The 16,279-nt window shown below is 40.2% G+C and overlaps 1 protein-coding gene across 4 annotated transcripts in view; it reads left to right on the forward strand.

Moving 5' to 3' along the window:
- The window catches only part of RERE (arginine-glutamic acid dipeptide repeats), a 412,980-nt gene that overhangs the window by 137,826 nt on the left and 258,875 nt on the right, over positions 1-16,279 (forward strand). For all 4 annotated transcript variants that reach the window (XM_074975155.1, XM_074975156.1, XM_074975154.1 and 1 more), the window contains exon 2: positions 1,431-1,901. In XM_074975155.1, the coding sequence (XP_074831256.1) occupies positions 1,577-1,901 (325 nt within the window). In that variant the 5' untranslated portion in view covers positions 1,431-1,576. The remainder of the gene's footprint in view (positions 1-1,430; positions 1,902-16,279) is intronic.

The following is a 16,279-nucleotide window of genomic DNA, read 5'->3' on the forward strand; positions in this document are numbered from 1 at the left end:
GTCTCCCTTTGAGTTAGCATATTTTCAGGAAAATAGCATGACATATGCATAACAGTGACTGTAGTTCAGATTCCTCCTATTGAATAATTTTAAGAAGTGCTTATGGATGCCTCATTTGGTGCAAATTCTGTTCGAGGCTTTCCAGAAGAGAAGGTGCCAAAAATTTTAACACTGTTGTTTGTGTTGCTGGCTGTCACTCAAAGATGTAACACACAACCTGTCAGTCCAGATTGTTGGACTTGAGTGGTAGAAAAGGCATTTACTGGTAAATTATTTCTTGGTTCCTAGCGGAGAGAACAGGAGACTAGTTTATGTAGCGGTCTTCTGTATTACAGGCTTTCAATTGACTGGTATTAGGTGATGGTGTGATATTTGGGTTTTAGGGAGGAGAGGGGGATTTCTTCTGGGGGGAGGGATGTAAAACTCTGTGCACTCACTGTCAAGGACTGGTTTGCAGTTTGAGGATCCTGGCTCATAGCTCTGAGTTACCACATATTATTCACTTGTAAATACTGTTGTAATAAGTATACTTGCCCAATCCAACCTTGCATTTAAATAAAGCTAAACACACAGTCTGTACCCTAGTAATGCTTACAATAATGAAAGGGACAAGATAGGTGTGCTTATTTTTTCAGTAAAGAAGAAAAGTAATTGGTGAAGAAGAGATACTGCTATTCATCTCTGCATATTCCAGTATTGGTAAAAGAAACCCAGAAGCTGTGTGCTACCTGTGGTGCACGCAAGAGCAGCTTTGGGCATGTTGCCACCTTATTGTGTGAGCCCGCTGGATCTTGCAAGCTAAGTGTGGTCAGGCTAGTTCAACACGTGAAGGGGAGACTTCCCAACAGATACTTGGGAACTGCAGTTAGGATGGGAATTGTGGTTGAGTGGATGTGGTACTCTTTATTTTGTGCCAGCTCTGTTGGATATTGTGCTGCCGAAGGTACTGTTGTTCGATTGATATGTAAAATGGAAATCATGACCTTTTGTTAAAAATTTCCTGGTACTTGTGAGAATAGGGGCTGGGAAATCTTATATCTTGGTCAGATTCAAATACTGGTAATTACATTTTCTCTTCCTAAATCGTATAGTTCCATTTCTGACCTAAAACTCTGTGTGCTCTCACACCTACCATGTTCCACTCCAAAGGTAGCTATATTTCAGTGGTGGATTAAATTATCTTTGTGTCTAGTTAGTAAGGAGCTTTGAGGATCTTTTGGGGATGAAAGCTGCTGTGTAAACTACCTGCAAGGTGTTTGAAGCTAGTGTTTCATTTATCAAACAGCTGCTTTAAAGGACTTCATGTATTTTACAGTTTTATCTCACGCAAACTGAAATATTTTTGTAGGTTCCTTTTTGATTTTCAGAACTGGAGGGATTGTGAGGGATTTCAGAGTATTAATTGTACCTCTCTTTTTTCTTCTTTCAAGAGCTTCTTTAAAACGCTGGGGTTGTTGGAGTGGTCGAATTTTTCCTGGAATTGAGTGAGAAATTCAGAAGACTGAAGCCCAGGCTTACTGTCTACCTTTCACGGAGGCCCAGCCGTGAGAGGACAGAAGAAGGCACGTGGCGAATCATGACAGCTGACAAAGAAAAGGACAAAGACAAAGAGAAGGACAGGGACAGGGACCGGGACAGGGAGCGAGACAAGAGAGAGAAAGTGAGAGAGAGCGAAAACTCCCGTCCTCGTCGGAGTTGCACTTTGGAAGGAGGTGCCAAGAATTACGCAGAAAGTGACCACAGTGAAGATGAGGACAATGACAACAACAGTGCCACCACAGAGGAGTCCACCAAGAAAAATAAAAAGAAGCCACCGAAGAAGAAATCTCGCTATGAGAGAACTGACAGTGGTGAAATAACGTCCTTCATCACGGAGGATGATGTTGTCTACAGGCCTGGAGGTAAAGAACCCTTAAAAATGTGCTAACGTGGACTGTAGTTGGGCGCTTGCCTCCCATTTCTTGGGTGTCGCGTACAGCCCTGTGTGCGTGAATTTGTACCCTGTTGGTTATAGCTGGGAGGGTGTGTGCTCTCCAGTAGGGGTCATTGCAGGAAGGGGCTAAAACACAAGCTAACCTCTTGGTCTCGTGTCCCTTACATTTCCCCAGATTCTGGTTGGGCATGAATTCAAGTCTTGTTCTTAAACAAAACACCTGGGGCGATGTGGGGGGTGGGTGGGTGGGGGAGGCCATGCGGGGCTGGGGCCCAAGAACGAAGCCCACTGCTTTGTGGCCGGAGCCTGCTGCCGCCACCTCAGGGCTGCAGCCCGAAGCCTGAGCCCCACCGCCCCTGGGAAGGTGGGGAACTTACAGGCTGCCTGCTCCTTCAGTGTTGTGCCCCAGATGTCTCCAGAGGGGAGCAGGGCCCAATCCCTGCTCACGGCCCCAACGCCAAGGCAGCAGCACATCCAGGAGCAACAGGGAGTGGCTGCTGCTTTGCCCCCCCAGGTCCTCTCTCCAATCACAGCTTAGAAGGCTGTGGCCACAAGAAAAGCCCCTGGTGCCACATTTGAGAAATGCTGATCTAGAATGTGAGGTGCCTAACCTAAATTCTTAGGTTGGATCTATATGAGGAAAGTGACTGGCAGAGCTATTGTGAAATAAGTTATTCTGTGATAAGTATTCAGAATAGCTCCGCCTGTGGATGTTCTGTTCAGGAATAAGTGATTTTTATTTAGGAATAATTAATCTGGTTTGTGAGCAGAGTGATTATTCCTGAATAGTGTGTCTATAGGGGAACTTTTCTGAAATAGCTATTATAGAATAACTTACTCCACAGTACTGATGCCAGTCAATTTCCTGTTGTAGACAAGGCTTTATTCTTCACTGCTACCCCTACCCATGACCCTCTTCACTTTTATCTTCTTCCTAAATGCATAACCTCCCCAGTGAGGGTAGATTAACGTGCACTAGACCAGTGTTTCTCAGTGCCGGTCTCTGAAATCTCCTGGGCACAGTTTAGGAAGGCAGCAGGCCGGCCTGTGATATCGAAAACCTGAGAAACACTGCACTCGACCATGTCAGCTTCCCCATGGGATAAACCTCAAATGCCAGACTTGGCTTGTGTCCCTGAAGTTTGCCACTGGCTAGCAGCATAAATAATTTTCAAGTTAACCTAGCAAAATTCCTTTTTCTAGGTGTCTGGGCTGCCCCCAAAATGTGTAATGTTCTTTTATTGTGGGGGCTTCCCCATTAATAAGGCCCACTGTTTCAGTGGCCAGTGTAGGCAGCAAAGCTATGCAATGTTGCAGTGTTTCTTTTGAGCTTTCTACTCCAAGTGAGTCCCAGTTCTATGTTCTAGCCTGACTGGTGTGCAGTATTTTGTCACGTTTCCACTACAGGCGTTCAGTTGCAATGTAAACATGCAATTCTCCTTGCTTATTAGCTGGAATTTAGAGAGTTTTCTGGTGGATATGGGAAGATATCTGGTAACTGTTGCAGTTTTTGTCGTTCGATATTGAGGTAATGCCATGATCAGTAGCAGGCTTCTGTGTCACTGGGCACTGTACAGATTTGGTTAAACACAGTCCCTGCCTCAAATAGGCTGCAATTTTGAAAAGTTAACCTCCTCTAGTAGTTTGAATATAGTTTAGATGCATCTTGAAATGGCATACCAGGATAACCCAGTAGTGGCTCCTGATTACTCCTCCTTTTGTATCGCTTGTTACTAGAATTCTATTGCCAGCCTTATAACCACTCTTCAGGGAAGCAGTATTTATAGCAGCTGTGGCTGTAGCAATGAGCCTGGAGACCAGGAAGCTAGTACCCACTCTGCCATTGTCTTGTTTTTTGACACTAGACAAATCTCCATGTCTCTACATTGCAGTTTTCCTGACAGATTAAAAAAAAATAAATTGAATGCATACCAGCCTTTATAGAGCTCTTGGAGATCCTTCGGTGAAAGGCACTATATTAGCATTTAATATTTACTTATTAGCAGTGAAAACTGGTACTGTCAGGTTTTTTTTTTCCAGAGCAATAATAGGAATAACTTACACTTATGGTGGATTTTTCAGTGTGCCAGCTAATTTAACCACTGCAGGATTTCACTTAAATTTTTTCAGGATCTAATTTTTCCACGTTCAGTACTGACGTAGGAATTTAGCTATGACCATTGTCAGTTAGATTTTCAGACAATGAAATTCCACGTGGAAGTTTTTTGTGGAGATATTCTCATTTCTGATTGCAGCCATCATTTTGAATAACAAACTCTATGTTCAGAGTAAAGAATTTTGGAATGCTCAGTACCATGAATAATTGCAGTTTCCTCTTTCACCATAAGTGGTATTTATCCTTGTCTCTCCTATCAAAAGAGCTAGCTTAGGGGCTTCACTATTTTTGTCCTGCTTCTCTGTAAAAACATCAATGTGCTATAGTAACACTGCTGGAGCAAAACAGACACACACTCCAAAGGAAAACCATGGAAACTAATGATGGGAAACTTGTCTACTTTTCAAATGACGTGTTGTATCTGTGGAACATTAAACTTAATTCTTGTAGAAGCAGATGAAATTGGTATAAATTGCTTAAGTTGGTGATAGTGTGGATATGAGTGTGATCGACTTCTGGACCAGTTGGGTGATTTATTCTCATGTAAAGTGGGCTGAAAAAGCTGAAAAGTAATTAATGCTAAATTCTTTGAGGTTTTAAGGTGTTTCTCTTTAAGTTTTTCTTGCCTATGCAGAAGTTGGCACTTTGCGTTTACTAATTTATTTCCCAACAGCACATCTCATGCTTGACAGGTTTGAGATATCAATTACCATAATAGTTTTGCTCTCAGTAGGCAGGACTTGGAATTGACTAATATTTGATCACTAGTGCAATAACAGCTGGGAGCCTGCATAAAGATAAACTTTGGGGCAGTCTGACTTTCAGTGTCATAGGATCAAGACCATGTACAGTGTGTTAAGAACAGCTGTTGTGTGGGCATGGAGGTGCAATGGGTTAATGCACTGGCTTTTCATTGCTGAAGGTCCTGGCTTAAAATCTAGATAGAATATCTTTTTGGTCTCTAGTAGTAGTCCACGTTATAGAACTTGGAATGATTAGTAATCTGTTTACGAAGCTCCCTGTACTGGAATTCTAGAGGTATTCCAAGCTTGGGTAGAAATGCTTTGCAGAACAGAAGAATTTAATACAAAGCTTGCCTGCACTGTGCCTTGGTCAAACCATTGTCAGTCTAGTTTTTGATTATTTTATTCACTTCTAGAAAAGAGAGCTTTGCAACCCACATGTCTGGGAAGGGGGTGGGGACTCTGGAAATCAAATCTCTTAGACTGACAATTAAATGTAAAGGTCCATGCCTCTCTACACACTTACGTTTTCGTTTTCCATATATGCATGTGTACATACATTATTAACTTATAAATACATTTGTAAATATTTTAATTGCTGTGAAACATTAAACAGCTGCCACTTAGTGCCATCTCTGCAGTGGAAAGTGACAGCTATTGAAAAGGGCACAGCAACACTGCATCCCAGTTAGGTGGGTGTCTTTCCATTCTAGAGCAGGATGACTTTTAGTCCATTTTAGTGTGCCTGGCTTTCAAAAAAAGCTGTCCAACATTGGAGGACCTACATGGCTGAAAAGCCCTAGGACTGTAATGAGTATGGCGAAAGTTTCATTCTGAGCTCACACCTCAGTATGCACCAGAGAATAAACATAGACAAGAGACCTTATAAATGCTGTGGAAGTGGGGAAAGCTTCAGTGATTGCTTATGCTTTATTCACCACAAGAGAATCCCCTTGGAAGAGAAACCTTATTTATGTACTAAATGTGGCAAAAACTGCAGTTAGGGCTTGTACCTTCCTATCGGCCAGAGATCACTCAGTGGGGAGAAATGCTATTTATGTACTGAATGTGGGAAAAGCTTCAATCATGGCACAGACGTTTTAGAAACACCAGAGAATCCATACACGGTAAGAATTCTGTGAATGCTGGCTGAGCATCAATCAGACCTTATTAGGCACCTGAGAGCGCACATGGTTGACAATGTGGGTGAATGATCTGCTCCTACAAATAGAAAATACTTAATTGAACATTATTTTAGGAGGGGGGATGTTGCAAAACAAATTATAAGGGAGCTGGGTGCCCAACTTCTATTCCGAGGTCAGACACTAATTCCAGCCTGTGACAGTGGGCAAATCACTAACCACTCTGTACCCGTTTTCCCAGTCCCTCTCAAGGAGGTTGTCAGGCTTTTCAAATTACTTAAAGAAGGGCAAAATAGTAGTATTAGGTAAGAAGATTTTAGCTTAACTCAAGAACATAATTTGAACTAAAATAACTTAATTGGAACTAAACTTTCTATTCAGTTACTAACACAATTGAAGATTCCTGGTATGAAACTTGGTTATTTACTTTCCTTTTTTGCCCTCTGACTTGCATTGCTCTCTCTGCTGCATTGACATCCATGGTTAGTGGTGAAAAATTACGCCGCTACAAGGTTCCTTGTAGGAGAGGCATGAGCTTAGCAACCATCTTAAAAGGTGATTAGCTGTCTGCAGGATATTATAAATAACATCTTAACTGGATTGCTGTCTTAAATGGTAGAGTGATTACTGTATGGTTTTAAAGAAGGCTAAACGCAAATTAAGATTTCATTCTCTAGCTTCTGATTTGCTTCAGTTACATGTGGTAGGAAAAATTCAAAGACAATTAAGCTGGTGGTGCAAGTTACACAATTGTAAATGGGTGCAGGGGAGTCTAAATTGGTGAAACTTACACAGCAAAGTCCAGGAAGCTGTAAATTAAAGGTGTGTGCAATTCGGGTAGCCTAATTTAACTTCAACTCTCCTGTTGGTTGCTTGTAAGAAAAACAATACATTTGATTTGATTTTTATTTGATGTCTTAAACTGAGGACTTCTCTGATCTCTATAGATGTTAAAGTTCCATCACTCTTCATACGAATAGAAGTTTATTTCTGTCTGTGGCCAAAATTCCCTTCCAAATTAAACTCTGCTGTGCAGCACCTCTGTCTACCAGTTGGTTTTCTTTCTTATGGAAGAGAGGTAAATATGGGGGTCCCCCGAGGATCTATCCTGGGACAAGTGCTGTTCAACATATTCATGAATGATCTGGAAAAGGGGATACAGTGAGATGTCAAAGTTTGCAGACTATACTAAATTACTCAATTTAGTTGGGTTCAAAGCAGATGATGAAGAGTTTCAGAGGACCTCAGAAAACTGGGTGACAGAGCAACAAAATGGCAGATTCAGTGTTAATAAATGCAAAGTACTGCACATTGGAAAACATAATTCCAACTATACATACTAAATGATGGGTCTAAATTAGCTATTACCACTCCAGAAAGAGATTTTGAAATCATTGTGGATAGTTCTCTGAAAACATCTATTCACTATGCAGTGGCAATCAAAAAAGCTAACAGTGTTAGGAACCATTTGGAAAGAGAGAAATAAAATTACGGTATATCGTAATGTCCCCATATAAATCCATTGTACGCCAACATTTTGAATACTGCATACAGAGAAAGGCAACAAAAATGATCAGGGTCTGGAACAGCTTCCCTACGAGGAGAGAGTAAAAAGACTGGGACTATTCAGCTTCGAAAAGAGATGACTGAATGGCGATATGGTAGGTCTATAAAATCATGGACGGGGTGGAGAAAGTGAATAGGGAAATGTTATTTGCTCCTTCACATAACACATGAACCAGGGATCACGCAAAGAAATTTAATGGGGAGCAGGTTTAAAACAAATATAAGGAAGTACTACTTCATACAACACACAGTCAGTTTGTGGAACTTGTTGTCAGGGGATATTGTAAAGGCCAAAAGTATAACTGGGTTTAAAAAAAGAATTAGATAAATTCCTGGAGAATAGGTCTATCAGTGGCTATTAGCCAAGATGGTCAGGGACGCAGCCCCATTCTCCGTGTCCCTAATCATTGGATTACTAGAAGTTGGAACTGGATGACATGGTGAGGATCACTCAAAGTGCCCTGTTCTGTTCATTCCCTTTGAAGCATCTGGCACTGGCCACTGTTGAAAGACAGTATACTGGGCTAGAGGAACCATTGGTTCTTATTTTATGTTCTTCTCAGCCCAGAAATGGCTGCATTTCACTGGTGTTGGACGTAGATAGTTGTTAATAAAATTGCTTGGAATCCTTTTGGAAGAAAGATTAGAGAAATATAAGATGCAGTATTTTATTGTTGAGAATATGAATGTGTGTGTCCCTAGTGAATGTTGCATACAGTGTTGCTACATGTACATCTATGCCATGAGTCTGAATTTGTAGCTTAGCCCTTATATTTTTATTTGAAGTTACACAAGCCCATATTGTGTGAACTTGGTTGGCCCTGTAGTATTTCCCCCATGTCTAATCTAGTTTCTTTTTTGTCTGGCAGCTATTGCTCTTCTTTTGTCCAAATGAATCTGTGATGGTAACAAATGGATTTATTACACAGTGTGTATCCAGATTTGCTTACAGGCTTCTTCAGCATGGGGTGTAGTGATGGTATAAGTTAGCTTGATCAAGAAGGTAAATTAATTTCTCTTTCACCCTCTGTACCCAGTCAGATGATTTGGGTTATGTTTCCTTCCATTTACAGTGACGACTGAGTCCATCTATAATACAGCCTTCTTCCAAGATGTAACCAGGTTCTAACAGGGCTGACTTCACATACAGTTCACATCCACACACAGCATGATTAATACATGGCTCTGAACTGTGTGGGTGTATCTTGTTTACGACCGTTATGGCTCTGATTACATGATTGGCAGGCTGTAAGCAGATTCTAACAGTAATCTTCTGCTGTGCAGGCCACCTCTCCTAACCATATCTGCTACTGGAGTAGTCAGTCCTACTGCCTGGCTGTCTGTGCAGGAGGATATCCCTATGTGGAAAAACACCCACAGTCCTCTGTGTTTAGGGTCAGCAGCTTAGACACTATAGGACATGTCTCCAGATTTTTTTCAGGGCACACTGTCATATACACCACTGAACAATATTTTTGATACATGGTTGTGAGCATGATGATGTGTGGATTTGCTGACCTAGCTATATTTAACAAGTTTCTATCAGTAGTGTGAATAGGGCCTAGCTGCTACTTTGTGATGTCAGCCCTTAGTCTTGAAAGGAACTACATGCCATCATATCTAGTCTGTTTCAATGTAAGTCTTGCTTCCATGAGTTCATACTCAGTGAATGTCATATGTTTGAGTGTTGGGGTTTGCTAGCTTTTCTCTGAACTTTTTTTTTTTTTTTTTTTTTGAGTTAAAATTAACTATGGCTCCCTACTTCTGATCTTGCTAGGGACTATCTGTGTAATTCAAGGTGGTTTTACTTGAAGTCTGTCAACACCACTCCAATTCACCATGGAGACCTTCAAAAGTTTGGACCACTGCTCTAGGTTATGGTCATCATGAAAAAGTTTGAGTTTCAGCTTCATTCCAGAGGGAAGAGACATGAAAGAAAACTTAGACATTAAGAATAGTGAGATCATTCTTGTGGATTTGCAGCTGATTCATTAACTTTAAAATTAGCTTTCTTTGGGTATCCCAGCAAATTACCTTTGAGTGTATTTGGCGCTGGGTAGAGAAGGATCAGAATTCCTGACTGATCAGATTCCAGAAGTTTCATCATCAAATTTACCCCTCCTTGGACCAGGAAGGCTTTGTCTGTCTCCCAGGATCCGTGGATGTCTGTTGGACTTTGTTGAGGGGGCCTGTCTATTTCCATGACCTTCTTCCCTACATCTGTCTTGATGAACGGAATAAAAAAGAACCAAAATACAACATCTTATAGATTCCCCCCCCCCTTCCCCCTCCAGCTGATGGTCAAGGGGGCATTATTCTTCATAAAGATTAGAACCTGACACACAAGGGTTTTTGTTATTACCGAGTGGACTGTAGTCACACCACCAATGATAGGGTGCAGGAATGTTGTTAGGACAAAAAAATAAAAAAAAAATCAAATCAATTGAGGTGGATCCACAGAGAAACACTTCGCTGTAAATCATTTGGAAATGAGGGCAGTGTTGTTTTCACTTGCTATCCAGAACCATTTAAAGGGATCTACAAGGATTAAAAGGATTTGTAAGCATCCATTCCAGCAATGATATCAGTAGTTATATGCAACAGATGCCGCAGAGTAGCAGGAACAAAGGCCTGGTAGCAGAGAGGGTAAAAGTGCTTCTGTGGGAAGAATAGTACCTTTCAGCCCTGTCTGTATCCTCCAGGATCCCAAAGTGTTGGGCGTTCACCCTCGGGGAGGATGTTTTATTAGTAGGTGTTCCTTGAACTGTGTAAGCTCTGAACTCCAGAGTTGTAAACCACTGGAGGCATGGATAATAGAGAGATACCAGTCTTCCTTAGCAGAAGCAGAAATGCATAAAGGAACACATGGCATAAGTGCACTGATTTGCAGGTAAGACTGCAAACTGGTGTCTCAGTTACAAGAATTGTACTGAAGTATTACCCAGCCAGAGCTATATCTTTGGTGTGTGGAAGATCATGGTCTAAAGGAGGCATCTCTCTACCATCCAGTTGTTTAAAATATCTGAAAGGAAGGATATTCTTAGCTCAACATCGTAGGTCTAATGCCCTAATATAGGTCCAGGCTTCCTAAATGTTACAACATCTCTAATGGCCAGAGTGATTTGGAGCCTTTGTTGGTGCTTGAAGGACAACAGCACACCAGCCCCCTCGCGTTGACTTGCTGGAAATAATGCCACTTACTGAAATGCCAAACACCACTTCTTATAGTATCTGTGTTCTTTTTTTAAATCTTTTTTCCAAATACTGATCTGCCCCTATCCTTGTTAATTAAGAATGGACTTGATTGTAACTGCAGGTGGTAACAAGCCACCTTTGAAACACTTTGGATGGTACTTGTTTGTTTTTAAGTATCTTCCTCTTGCTTAGGTGATGGAAACACAGAGTAAGGATAATACCAGTCTATATCCTGGAAGGTGTTGTATCATATTTTTCTGCCAGACTGCACCATATGTTGCTTAAGACCAGTTGTAAGATATCTGGACAAAGGAACAGAAGATCCAAAATTTTAGGTTATCAGGAGTTTTTACTCTGAGCATTGGCAGTAACACTTGTCTGTTTAAGTGCTTCATAACTAGCTGGATGAAATGCTTATTAGTGTAGCTGAAGTTGCAAAAGGAAAGAGAGCGCTCAGCAGATAAGGCACACTTCTCTCAAACACAGCTAGGGGGAGAGGGTGGAGCCCTCCTTGCTAGAGAGCAGGAATGCTGTAATTTGGATCTTTGTTTTTCTTTTAATAGACATTACTGCCTGAGACAGATTCATGTTACTCAACAGATTGTGAGCTTTCTTCATTACAAATTAGGAAAGACATGATTTTTGAATGCTGCTGCTTCTGATAAGCATGTAGGGAGGTACTACATGTAGTCATAGGATATTCTTCACAACTTTAGTTGTGTTTGTCGAGTGTGGAGTATCTGGGCAAGTGTCGGAGAACAAGACAGGACCTTAAACTGTATTTCTGCCATTCGGGATGTTTCAGACCCTCATGTTCTGGGAAATCTCCTGTTGTTCTTATGGACTCTGGGAAATTACTGTCAACTTATTCCAGTTAAATTCAGGTTTTCCCAATCCTTGCTACTGGAGAAGATACCTTGAGTGAAACAGTTTGAGCACTGACTCCTTTGAGGGCATAGGTGATATGAGTTGAAAGCTTTGGTAAGAGTTCTGTCCCTAGGTGCTGTTTAGGAGCAAGCATAACCCCTTAAGCTATCATATGGATAGGCATCAGAGAACGAAAGAGACACTGAATTATCAGGTCAGAAATGTACCCTTGTGAAATGCTGCTGCACAGTTGTCACTAGATATATCAAAGTGAGATCTTACATACTTTTCACATTGTGGTACATTCTCTGATTATATTTTAAGCAGTCATTTTTCAAAGCCAGTCCTTTGCAGGCTATGAAATAGTCTGCAGTCCAATGTGGCTCAGACTTGGAGCCTCGAGGTGGTGTATTATTGCACTAGCACAGTGAGGAAAACAGTAGAAGCTGTCTGGTCATATTTTGTTTGTAATTTTTAGGCTTGATACTAATGTCTGTCCAATAGACTGCATCAAGTAGAATTCCAAACACAGTGGAACCAGATTTATATTTACCTAGAATCAAATTGGACTGAGATTTCCTGCAGTTGTTAAAATCTACTGCCCTTCTGCTTAGTGAGCGAGCATTTGAACTCCCACGCCTGAGGTTTAGCTTTTGCTGGCTCAATTAATTGTTAAATGTTCCCTTTATTATAATTGTATATTGTAGTAACTGAGGAAATTGCTGAAACAGTTTGTTTAATCTGAAATCCTCTGAGTTTTGTAAAAACTCCTATTTAAAAAAAAAAACAGGGAGAGGAAACAGTTTTGTTTTTAAGTGGTGTGGTGGTATTTGAGTTGGAAAACATTAGTGAAATTGAATGCAGGAGTTTGGCTCCTGCCTTGACAGCGATTGGCTTGTATTTGACATTGACCCATGTGTTTGTCATTCTTCCAGATATTGCCTTCTATTTATTCTGACAGCTTCACCAGCTGAGAGGCAGATGTGCCAGAATTTAAAAATATATATATTCTAAGGCACTTTAAATATAGACAAGTGTTTTTAGGTTGGTGAAATTACTTAAAGGCATGTGTTATGGGGAAAAATACTCGACTGGGAATTTCAATTTGAATCCTATAGTTGAGCTGTTAGATAAAATGTAATGGGATTATTTACTATGTATCTCATAGGAAATAGTATGTACGTTTTCAGAAACTATTATTAGAGACTGACAGCCTTCCTCCTCTCAGATTTATGCACCATGGGTCTGATTCTGCATAGGGATATGCATGGGTGGACCCTTCTGTCTGCCCAGGTCTTTGCTAGTTTGGAGCTTAAATTTTCTTGTATTCTAACCTGATCTGGTCTCCCTTTCCCTCCTCATTTTGAAGCTTGTATCACTATAAATAGTGAAACAGGAGTAATATATCATCTTAATAGCAAGGTATTTAGGGCCAGATTTGCAGCTGTTATGCATCTGCATAACTTCAGGAGCAGTGCTTATTTATGCAAGTCGATGAGCTGACCCTTATTTTTCATGTTTATACAGTGCATGTCTAACCGGCTCTAAATATGTGAACAATCAAATTAAAAATAAAAACAAAAAATCAAATCCCCTCATGATTATCATCTGAGATGGTGGTGTTGTTTTTTTAAACAGTAAGGACCACCCTACCTCTGTTAAAACCAGCCGCTCTTAATCCACCTCTTCTTTGAATAAAAAAGAGTAAGATAGTTCTGGGTAAATGGATGTGCCTTGCAGCGTCCCAGGAAGGTCAACAAAGCATGTGGACAGAACAGAAAGTTTCCCTTTGAACTTTGTTGAAGCATGTTGAACTTTGTGACATTTCCAAATGCAGTTAAGTTTGTGTTGCTGCACAAATTATTATTTACCTTTGTTCTTTTTAATATCTAGTGGTTGTAGTTTCCTTTTATTCTCAGCATTTGAAATATTATGAAAAAAGTTAATATAATAGAGCAGATAAGTAATTCTATGGTGCTAAAATAATCCCACTGTAGATCAAGTGAGTAATATTGGCTACTTACCTGTACATATAATATAGGCTCTCTAGTTCCTTTTACAGAGCACATCATTATACACTAACGTGATGTTTAAATTGAAGACAGAATACAACAAACAGCTGGTTAGAGCTCTCTAATTATATTTCTGTAGTCCTTTTGCAAGGAAGAGCATTGAAGTAATGTTTCTGTATGGCCTATTAGCAGAAATAAAATACATAAACTGAACTTGAAAAGGTAAAGATAGTTATTTCATGTTCTCTCTAAATGTGGCAGGCATTGTTCTGTCTTGTTTTTGTGGTGGGGGCAGCTGTTAATACTTGACAGATGGAGTCTCACTTAAGGCTGATCAATAGAGGTTGATGCTGAAAATGGTTTCTTCTTGCTTTTGTTTGATTATCTGCACAGATCCTGAAAAATGATGACATGTGGGTGGGGGAAGGGAAAGCAGAGAGGTTGGGAGTTTGTAGGAAGGGCTTTAATGTTAATCCAATATGTCATTTTTCACATTGTCCATTTATGTTAATATGTAAAATGAAGAGAGCGCTTAATGGCTTCTCAGAGCAAATGAGTCATGTGCAAGTGCAGAATTTTAGACAAGGTGATCATTCTCTGTGGGCATTAGTCCTCTCTGATATCTTCAGCCCTGCATGTCCTATCACAGTGCATCTTTTTGATTTGCTATCATTGACTGTTAGAGTGAAATCTGATTAAAAATCATCAGTACGCTGGAAGCTTTGTAAATTTGCATGACCTTATACAAAGACACAGTAACACATGCTCCCTACACCAAATAGCTTGCACTCTAAAAATGATATAAGATACCTTGTAAAACTAAAGTATTTTGCGCTTTTGCAGGGTCTAGAGTGAAATTTCACACAAAGACCTTATTGTTAGGTTTTTGGTACATGGCAGCAGCAGCTATAATTGAAAAGTGGTGGTTTAATTACCATAGGTACTCATGGTGCACAGATACCAGGGGTTTTGAAAATTGCATTAGGGAATTACTTTTGCAGTAGATGAACATAGGAAGATTGCGACTCCTACACGGAATAACATTTATTAATGTGGAATACAGTACATCTTTATAAAAGTAGGTAAATGGAAATCTGAGTTAAAAACACTACTAGGAGTGAATTTGAAGAACTGTGAAGGTGGGGAATTCCTTGAATCTGGCATTTTTCAAGAAATGAAGCTGGCAGATTGTTTTTGTTGCGGTATTTCATGGTCTTCGAGACTTTCTTGAAGTTTACTGTTTAGCCTTAATAGAAAGTTGCACCAGTTTTGGTTAGCACATCATTCTGAAATTTCATGGGGAGAGATGAATTTCTTCTGTCATCTGTGAATTAATGGAAGACCATACTATCTTGCAATTTAACTTCAGAATGTAGGTTTTGTAAAACAGTAGCTTTTCAATACTTTTATTAGTATATTAAAGAAAAAAGGCAATCAGTGTTGTGGGTTGATTGTAAAAGTTCACCTGCAATTTTGCAAACCAAACACATTTGTATAAGTGCATCAAAACGAATGCATTAAACTGACTATAATTAAGTGAAACTGTTGTTCTGTTTTAATTGTTCAAATGGAATGTGAAATCAAGAGGTAAATACAGCTTAAACATTGAAAAGAAAACTGTATTTTAAAAATTCCATTTTAACTGTCTGCTGAGCTGGTAACACTGGGAAGGTATAAATAATTTAACAGTATTCTTTTAATTGTACTTAAAATATTTTCCCCCTATAACATGGTCATACCAGGCGAAAGACCGTTGTGGTGTTGGTCCTCCTTTCATCCTATAAAGGTTGTATTGAGCCAGGGATAACCAGAGGCAACAGGTTTGTCACAATGAGGAGAGGTCTGAGAGTACATGTGCAGAAAACAAGCTACAGAGGGAAATATTCCCACTCTATCCAGATAAACAGGCATGGCTCTGCCCAGTCTTCCTCCTTCATTTAAAAGTCCAAGACATTATGGATGGTTTCACCAAAAGCTTTTCTTCTGGTATTGTGTTGTAACAGGGGTGCTGATCTTATCAAACTGGAAGTCTTTCCAGTTTTGGTGACTCAGGTGTAGAACATTGTATTCTTCTTCAAGTGATGGTCCCTATATGTATTCCATACATGGGATGCATGTGTGCACCATGCGTTTGAGTATGGAATTTTTCACAAGCAGTGTCCATTGGCCTATATACGCGCTGTAGCTCACCTCGTGCTCTGAACTGAGGGCATAAAAAGTGGTGTGGGCCGATGCTGCTCTGGTTCGTTAGTGCTGCCGGATGGTCTGAGTTGGAATCTTTGGTGTTCTTGGCTCCTTTTTTACTGGAGCAGTTTTTAGTAATTTTAACAGTCTTTTAATAGTATATTTTAACACAGTATAATTAGATAAAACGGTATAATTAGATTAAAAGGTGATGATATCACTAACAGAGCTGTAACACCAGTGAATCATCATCAGTTCTGGCCTTTATTGTTTTTGTTCCCCACCTGGGAACTTTCTCCCCAAGAAGTCTGACATTATGCCCAGGGTCCTGGGGTTCAAAAATTGTTTCCTGCCCGTGCTCCTTTTCCAAACATCAACGCTGCCTGGGTGAGGCTCATATTTCTACCAAGTCAGCATCTGTTGCTCTTTTGCCCCTAGAACTCATGAGAGTCAGGAACTGAGACTCAAAACATCTTATGGAGAAGGCAATTAAGCCCCAATCAAATCTAGGCTGGGGACCT

The sequence above is a fragment of the Natator depressus genome, chromosome 18 (genome assembly GCF_965152275.1).
Source record: "Natator depressus isolate rNatDep1 chromosome 18, rNatDep2.hap1, whole genome shotgun sequence".
Classification (NCBI taxonomy): domain Eukaryota; kingdom Metazoa; phylum Chordata; order Testudines; family Cheloniidae; genus Natator; species Natator depressus.